The sequence below is a fragment of the Pollachius pollachius genome, assembly GCF_949987615.1.
Source record: "Pollachius pollachius genome assembly, chromosome: 18".
Lineage (NCBI taxonomy): Eukaryota > Metazoa > Chordata > Actinopteri > Gadiformes > Gadidae > Pollachius > Pollachius pollachius.
The window spans coordinates 13,864,193-13,873,636 of NC_136951.1; the positions used below are offsets into that span (position 1 = coordinate 13,864,193).

At 48.7% G+C, this 9,444-nt stretch overlaps 1 protein-coding gene across 1 annotated transcript in view; it reads left to right on the forward strand.

Moving 5' to 3' along the window:
• The first annotated feature begins 349 nt into the window (after positions 1 to 349).
• sox5 (SRY-box transcription factor 5) overlaps positions 350 to 9,444 on the forward strand; it is a 72,995-nt gene continuing 63,900 nt past the window's right edge. Inside the window, 1 exon segment of the mRNA XM_079755930.1 lies at positions 350 to 548. Within this exon segment, the coding sequence (XP_079612056.1) occupies positions 511 to 548 (38 nt within the window). The 5' untranslated portion in view covers positions 350 to 510.

A 9,444-nucleotide genomic window follows, 5' to 3' on the forward strand; every position in this document is an offset into this window, starting at 1 on the left:
ACACACACACACACACACACACACACACACAACGGCTCTCACACATGCTTACACACACACACACACACACACACACACACACACACACACACACACACACACACCAGGGCTGTGCTGCTGGCCCTTTAAGAGCTGATCCTCGATCTCACAGCTTACAGCCAGGGAGGGAGAGAGGGAGGGCGGGCGACTGAGGAGGAAGAGGAGGGACAAGAGACACACACACTCAGAGAGAGAGAGAGAGAGAGCGAGAGAGAGCAAGGAGGGAGGGTGTGAGGCAGAGAGCATGTGAGTGTGTGCACTGAAGAGAGAGCAAGAGAGCGAACGAGAAGGAGAGCGCTGAAGACAGAGCGAGAGAGACAGAGCGAAGGCGAGCGAGAGAGAGAGCGAGAGAGAGAGAGAGAGAGAGAGAGTGTGTGTGTGTGAGGCAGTGTCGGACCACCACTCTGTGCTGTGGCGTAGAGAGTGATCTAAGCGGAGCAGAGGACTAGTGCGTCCCATCTCTTCTCCAGCATGCTCACAGAGCCCCAGCTTCCACAGGAGTGTAACAGGTACGTGCGCCTTTCACGTGCACACGCCGGGACACACTAACACACAAACACACACACGCACACACACACGCACGCACGCACACACACACACTAGACACACCACACACACTTGGGTTTGCGTTTGCGGTCGCGGGACAAGGGACAGCGTTGTAAATGAGTGAGGGGTTTCTGTGTGATGTCTTCACTTGTGGGAGAGTGGTGTGAGGTCTCTGTGTGTGTGTGTGTGTGTGTGTGTGTGTGTGTGTGTGTGTGTGTGTGTGTGTGTGTGTGTGTGTGTGTGTGTGTGTGTGTGTGGTCGCACACGAGCTGTGAAGTGAGCGCGGCGGCACGGCGAGCGCTGGAGCGGCTAAGTTTGTCCGACCACCGCGTTGAGTAGGGGAGACGGGGGAGAGAGAGAGAGAGAGAGAGAGAGAGGGGGAGAGAGACACCGGCCCACACTGGGTTGGAGCCGGCAGCTGACAGCGTTCTGGTGCCGTGGTCATACATGCAAAGCAGTCTCACCGCAGGCATGCTTCACTTCTTCATACAGACGTGCGCGGGGCATATGTCTGTCTGAGCGGACGTGTGTGTGTGTGTGTGTGTGTGTGCTCGGCAAAGTAAACTAGTTGATATCTAAGTTTGTTTGCTCGGCTCCCTTAGTCTCTGTCGCTCTCCGTCTCGCTCTCTCGCTCTCTCTCTCTAACTGTGTTGTCTTTGTCAACGTGTGGAATCCATCTGGTGAAAACACTTGTTTGCAACAGAGTCTGTCGCTGCTGTCAGCGAGGGAGCTTTACCTCGTTCATTATCCCTCTGTTTCTTTCTCTCTTTTTACTAAAGCTCCTCGCTTCTCTCTTCTCCAGTTCGTCTCTACTCTCCTCTCTCCTTTCCTCTCTCCTCTCATTTCCTCGCTTCATTTGCACTCGCTTCATTAGAATTAAGCTCCAGTCTTCTGGTGAGCACGTTTCACACACACACACAGAATGCCGTCTTCAGAACACGCCGAATACTAAGCAGGAGAGAAGCGCTGTGTTTCCACCGAGAGACGCGCGTAAACAAAGTCGGAACGCAAAGTGTCGGAGTCAAATTGAAAATTGTAATATTTAAATCCATACTCTAAGCTCCGTAACAAACCGTTTATTAATAAGTAATAATTCTTCTCCTCTTTTAATCCGTAAAACTGTACATGCGGGACACTGGAATAATCCCATTGTTAATCCTCAGAGTGTCGTCGCGTTTTATTTTCCATATGCTGGCGCTAATCTCACTGTTTTCCTCTTGATGTCGGCGGAGCAACCTGCTAGCCGCCGCCGCCGCCGCCACACAAGTGGCTTTTAGCCTGTGGAACACAACTGTTGTTTGATGCTAATACTGAGAGAGATGGATTATTGTTTTATAATACCAGCCTGCACAGTGGATTAATCACAAACACACACACACACACACAAACATATACACAGAAAGCCGCGCCACACTCACACGCGCACGCATTTATATACAATCTTTCAATATTTAAATAATATATGTAGAAACATGCGCTCCACTCAACTTCTGTTGGGTTGAAATCGACCGAGTTTGGGGCATGAAAGTTAATGTTGCTGGATTGCGCCGTGAATTAGAAACACATTGAGAGGTGCGAGGAGTACGGTATTAATAAAAACACATGAAATCCGTCTAAGAGGTTGAGGATAGAGAGAGAGACAGAGAGGGAGAGAGAGAGAGAAGATAACAACAGCTAGGGGGAATTATACATTTTAAGGATTACACCAAAAAGCAGAATGTATGGTGATAAATGCAGGATTACAATGATTTAGCCGGAGAGCACTTAAAATTCCCTCTTTCCAGTAATAAACTCCGTCACACCGGCCGTGTGTGTGTGTGTGTGTGTGTGTGTGTGTGTGTGTGTGTGTGTTTGTGTGTGTGTGTGTCCCTGTGTGTGTGTTAATGTAAATTAATCCATTTGAGTGATCGAGATGCGGGGGGCTGTGTGTGTCTGAGTGTGTGTGCGTGTGTTTGTGGTGCCCAGAGGCTCTCTGTGATTTCTGAGTGTGTGTTCAGTTGTGCGTCGGTTTTAGTGCTTGTGATGCTCTTGTTTTCATGACTTTAGTTTTCTGTCTGACTTTCCTCCTTTTATTCTGGTTGTTGGTTATTTCAACGTGTCAATGGTCTAGATGTTAGAGTTATTTTACCGTCAAGCGTAGAACAACCAAACACGGGAAGATTTTGTTAATGTAATATATATTTATTATTATTCATTAAGTAACATGGTCTATAAATTATCAGCCGAGTGTCATGACAATCATGATTTTATATATATTTATATATGTATATATATTTATATTTATATATTCAAATGTATTCAGTTATTTCATGGAAACAATTCACTTGTTGGCTGGTGGTATTATAATTTAATTTGGCATTTCTGCGTTCACACTTAGTCCCAATATTGTGTCTCGAAACCTTGAAGAAACGTGATGTTGACACGTCGGGAATTTTGTGAATTGTGTTTCGACAAAAAACGACATTCTTCCAAAACATATTCATCACAGTTTCTCTTAGTTTTTTGTTATTTTAGGTGTAAGAATGCGGTGCTTTCTTAATGTTTGGTTAACAATTTTAATAGGAATCCTGCCCGACACACTGCCTCCACACAAAAACACAAGGAAACAGCCAAGAGGGGGGGGGGGGGGGGGGAGAAGAATGGGTGAGGGGAGAGGGGGGAGGGAGAGAGAGACAGAAGCGGTAGGTGAAGAGAGAGATGACGAGAGGGGAGATTGTATGGTCAAACTGATACATTCCTCAGAGTCGGAGCAGAAAGGGACGACGTGAGAGAGAGGTAGAGATGTGACACGGAGGGAGAGAGAGAGAGAGAGGGGGGGAGACAGAAAGAGAGGATGTGAAAGGACAGAAGAAGGAATGTTCTCTCTCCCTTTTGCTCCCCGTCAGAAGAGTGTCAAGGCAGTGAATTTTCACACCCCTCCATTTGCCCCTGCCCCCTATCCCCGCAAACCCCCCGGCTCTCCCCCACACTTCTTTCAACTCACCACCCTGTTTATTGGTGAGCTTGTGGCTTTGTGTGTGTGTGTGTGTGTGTGTGTGTGTGTGTGTGTGTGTATGTGTGTGTGGGTGTGTGTGTGTGTGTACATCGGGGGGGTCCGGGGGTACGTCGGGAGTCAACAATAGCCCCGTCAGAGCACTGAGGGGCTTTTCCGCGCTCGTTAATTGCGGCCCGCCTGTTTCTCTCTCAAGCCGCTAACTTAAGTCCCACACAATTAAATACATCTTTATTTAAAAGCACCATATTCGCGCATATATCCATATTTATAACTTTGACACGCTTTTTGTTTTGTCGCACGTTTAAACGTAGCAAACGAAATAAGCAAAACGAGTTTGCCGTTGAATAAAAATAGCTACAATTGTAATTATCGTAATTTTAAAAAGGGCAAATCTGCGTTTCCGTTCGGGAAATGTCGGGCTGGGGCTATTTTTAAGTGAGAAACAAAGAGTGTGTGTGTAACTGTCGCGACGCTTGATGAAGTAGGCTGCCCAGGAATTAAAGGACCCTGTGTGTCCCGGGAATGTGTGTGTGCGTGTGTGTGTGTGTGTGTGTGTGTGTGTGTGTGTGTGTGTGTGTGTGTGTGTGTGTGTGTGTGAAGGAGAGAGAGAGGGATTGAGAATGAGAAAGAGAGAGTGGAGTAATTGAGTCGAGTGTCCGTGCTCTGCAAACTAATGCACTCCCTGGCCCTCCGTCCCCTTCACCTCTCTCTCTCTCTCTCTCTCTCTCTCTCTAACCCCCCATCTCTCTTCTTCCTCTCCCTCTGTCTTCTCCACTTCTCTGTCTTGAAATGTGTGTGTGTGTGTGTTTGTGTGTGTGTGTGTGTGTGTGTTTGTGTGTGTGTGTGTGTGTGTGTGTGTGTGTGTGTGTTTGTGTGTGTGTGTGTGTGTATGTGTGTGCTTTTCTGTGTTTGTGTGTGAGAGTGAGAGACAGATGGAGAAAGAGTCAGAGAGAAATAGAGAGATAGAGAGAGACAGACAGTGAGAGAGAAAGTGAGTCAATGTGAGAGAGAGAGAGAGAGAGCAAGAGACAGATAGAGAGAGAGGGAGAGAGACTAACAGGAGTCTGATGTCAAATGACATCAGGTCACAGGTCGAAGGTCAGCACGAGGCAGTGATATGGCATTTTCACCGGAGCAGGGGAAATTCTGGGGGAGATGTGTGTGTTTGTGTGTGTGTGTGTGTGTGCGTCTCAGATCAATCCATCGGTTCATGTTCACTTATATTACTACTGTTAGTTTTTCGATCGTGCATCAAAGTATCGCTTTCTTTTCGTCGTCCTCTCTCCCTCACTCTTCCTCTCTCTCTCTCTCTCTCTCTCTCTCTCTCTCTGTCTCTCTATGCCTCTCTATGTCTCTCTCTAACAGTGGACAGTGTTTGATTCTCCGGTCCTCCTAGGAACTTACAATGAGAGCTCTGTCTTTCAGGTAGTCGGGGTGTGTGTTTTCGTGTCTGTGTGTTTGTGTGTGTGTGTGTGTGTGTGTGTGTGCGTTTGTATGTGTGTGTGTGTGTGTATGGGTGAGTGTAGCGTGTTTTGTGTAGACCTTAGTGATGCGTATCTGTGTGTTTTGCCAGAATACATTGAGCCGCGGCTTAAGCTTAACAAACTAAATCAAACAATCGAGTCAAGAAAAGTATTCCTCGTCATCGTCGCATCGCTGTGATCCTGCCGCCGTGCCGACCTTGCGCACAAACGCGCCCACGGTCGCACGCGTGTGCGCGGGCAGGGATAGACTGGGGTCTCCTGTGCGGGTCGCTTCACAGACGCGGTTCAGATCCACTCCTGGAGCAACAATGGAAAAACACAGAGGCTCACTCAATAAACATCAGACCCCCTGGCCCCCTAGGACCCCCAACCTCACACACAAGGAACCCACCGGATGCTCTCGCTCGCTCTCTCTCTCTCTCTCTCTCTCTCTCTCTCCCTCTCTCTCTCTCTCTCGCGCTCTTTCTCTCCCTCTCTTTCTCCCCCTCTCCCCCTCTCTCCCTCTCTTTCTCCCCCTCTCTCCCTATCTCTCTCTCTCTCACTCCGTCTGTCTCTTGCTCCCCCCCCCCCCCCCCCCTCTCTCCCACTCTCTCTCTTGTTGTGGCCTCTGTCTGCTGAGGTCCCTCGCCCCCAGCCTCTATCAGAGGGGTGTAGGGAGGAGGTGGGGGGGGGGGCTGCGCTAAAGATTTTCCCACGACTCGCAGCGTCTCGAGGAGAACAGAGAATACAAGAAGAGAAGAGAGAGAGAGAGGGAGAGAGAGAGAGAGAGAGAGAGAGAGAGAGCGAGGGAGAGAGAGAGCGAGGGAGAGAGAGAGGGAAATGGAGAGAGAGAGAGAGAGAGAGAGAGAGAGAGAGAGAATGGAAGAACGAGGGGCAGAGAGAAAGGGAGAAGAAAATGAAAGAAAGTCAGACAGTAACAGACCAACAAGGGGACGACCCGCAGTTACACAAACAGCCAGCCAGCCAGCCAGCCAGCAAGCCAGCCAGATAGCAAGAGGAACAGACAGAGAAACAGACAGACAGACAGACAGACAGAGCAACACTCAGCCAGACAGAGCAACAGGACGGACAAACAGAGCAAAAAAACGAGAGGGAAAGGGGGAAAGTATGTGTGGTGATTCCACTGAGCTGACTAAACCTCTGGATGGTTTTAGCACAGCTGAGTGACACACACACCCGCACGCCCGCGCGCTGTTGTGCGTGTGTGTGTGTGTGCGTGCGTGTGTGTGATTAACGATGGTGACATTACGGCTGTGTGTTATTGCCTTTTGTGGTTCGGCTGGACAGGAAACAGGCCGTCAGCCCCCAGTTCAGCACAGAGGACTCTTTGTGCACTGGACTCTGTGTGTGTGTGTGTGTGTGTATGCATGTGTATGTGTGCGTGTGTGTGTGTGTGTGTATGTGTGTGTGTGTGTATGTGTATGTGTATGTGTATGTGTATGTGTATGTGTGTGTGTGCGTGTGTGTGTGTGTGTGTGTGTGTGTGTGTGTGTGTGTGTGTGTGTTTTGACACCAGTGACCCCAGCAGCCCGAGAGATAATTTACGTGTTTATGTTGTTGTTGTTTTTTTTAACTAAAACGCAAAAAACATCTGGGCCCGAAATCACACACTGCGGACATTTAAAACTTTCTCTGAAAAAATGAGTCAGTTATCTCCTTTTGTTTGTCTCTCTCTCTCTCCCTCTCTCTCTCTCTCGCTCATTCTTTCGAACTTACTCACTCTCTCCATTCTCTCTCTCTCTCTCTCTCTCGCTCTCTCTCTCTCTCGCCCTACTATACCTCTAGTCTAAAGGACAGCCTATAAATAGCTATTAGGCAATACACTTAAGTGTGTTTTCAAATAGAGAGAGAGACAGCGAGAGAATATGAGAGAGAAACAGTGAGAGAATTAGAGAGAGAGACAGTGAGAGCGTTTGAGAGAGAGACAGTAAGATATGAGAGAGAGACAGTGAGGGAATATGAGAGAGTGAGACAGTGAGGCAATATGAATGAGAGACAGTGAGAGAATGTCTCTCGTTCATATCGACAGTACGATTTGAGAGAGAGACTTGGATATGAGAGAGAGAGATTAAGGAAGGTGATTGCCCTAATGGAGCCCTGATAAGAGGGAGATGCGATAAGGAGAGACATGGAGGGAGATGGAGAGAGGGGAGGAGATACGAGAAATGAAGGAGTTATGGGGATGGAATGAGGGCCTATGGTTTTAGAGGAAGAAAGTAGAGGGACAGTGAGAGACATACGGGAGCTAGGAGAGGAGAGTAGCGATGGAGTGAGAGACGAGAACAGAGAGAAGCGAATTTCATTGAGGTGATATCACCTGTGAACAGATATTGATTTAGAGGACATGTGTGTGTCTGTGTGTGTGTGTGTGTGTGTGTGTGTGTGTGTGTGTGTGTGTGTGCGTGTGTGTGTGTGGGGTTGTGCGTATTTCGTAACAGTTGGGGTTAATAGTTTGAATCCCTGCGTGAGGTGTCACACACACGCACACACACAAACACACACACACAAACACACACACACAAAAACACACACACACACACACACACGTGCTGGGACCCCCCTCCCCCCCACACACACACACTTACACAGGCCACGCTTATCCGTGGTGGCGGCTAGAACCAGATTGAGTGAAGAGAGTCACTTCTTGTCACCTGATGGCGCGGTGGTGGCGTTTAGCGCCGGTGAGCTAAGCTACGACGTGCTAGGTCTGCGCTCTTGTCTCTGAGTTTTGGAAACAAAGGAGGAGGTCTTGGTTTGGTGTGAGGTGTTCTCCATCAGGGAGTTTGGTATCGTCTGGGAGCTTGGTTCCATCAGGGAGTTCGGTCGCGTCGTCAGGGAGTTTGCCCCGTCGGGGAGTTTGGACGTCGTGTGCCCGCCGGTCTCCCCCTGAGCGATGGGGGGGGACGGAGCCCAGAGCCTTCGTGTTGTCAGGAGCTGGAGCAGTGGAGGAGAAGGGGAGGGGTTTGACAATGGTTGTTAGTGTGTTTGCTTGTATGTGTTTGCTGGTGTAAAATTGTGTGTGCCTTTTTGTGTACAAGTGTGGCAATTTGTATGTGTTGTTTTTTTCGGTCCCACTACTTAGATCTCAGTGATCCGGTATTTGTGCGTCCGTAATTCCGTCTGTGTGTATTTAAACATGCATGTGCGTGCATGCATATATATATCTGTACTTGTGTGTGTGTGTGTGTGTGTGTATGTATGTGAGTATCTGTGTGTGTGTGTGTGTGTGTGTGTGTGTGTGTGTGTGTGTGTGTGTGTGTCAGCCCAGCTCTGCTGACATGGCTCACTCTTAGCGGTGCGTTGATGACTGTAAGTACGGCAGCGGCGGCGGCGGCGAGCTAACAGCGGCGCGGCTAACGGGCAGTGCTGGCGGTCTTCAGCCTCTTAATGGCGTCCGCTGCTGTCCCATTACAGATTTAGGTGTGTGTGTGGGGGGGGGATACGGCACGGATTAGAGTGAAGCACCGTCACTCTCCAAATGCCAAGAGGAAGCCACACGCTAATCTGGGTTTAGCGCTCCAACCACACACACACACACACACAGGCGCACACACACATGCATACACTAATACACATACGCACACACACACACACACACACACACAGACACACGCACACACACTCTCATTCAACTAAGACAGAGAGAGCAAAGAGGGGTTTGATATGTTTGTTTATTTGGGGAAGTATTTTGATGTAGACTTATTATTTTAATATTATTATTTGTTTCATATTTATAAATATCATTTTGCATAATATTAAGGGATGTAAAGAAAACGAGATAGATCGCATGGTAGAGGAACTATTAAATACCTTAAATATTTGGGTATATAATATTGTAAAATATTATCTATTATTTGGTATCTTGTCTTCTATTTATCAAAACGTTTCTGTGTGAAAGATAAGTTACAATGAGTGTGTATCCACAGAGAAAAAGATAAAATCCCACTGTGTGTCAGCCTGTGTGCGTGCATAGGTGTGTGTGTGTGTGTGTGTGCGTAGGTGTGTGTGCGTCGGTATGTGCGTCGGTGTGTGTGTGTGTGTCGCATGCCGTTTAACAGCCTGGTGAGGACGTACCACCACGTGTGATGTCGTGTGATGTTGCGCGCCGTTGTGTAATGTTGTGTGACTACGTCCCGTGCCACAGAGACTTATTATCTTAATAAAACCTTTTTTTGATTTAATCCTGACACGAGTCGCGTGCCAGCGCCGCACCGCCTGCCAGACTCTGAGCTGAGGTAGGGCCGCCGCCGGAACCGGCCCCCCGCCGAGAGGGACCGGGGGGGTGCTCACTTCAAAGGTCTGGGAGGGAGGGGGGGACGAGGGGGAGACGGGGGGGGAGAGAGAGAGGAGCAAAGGGGAAGAGAGAGAGGGAGAGAGATT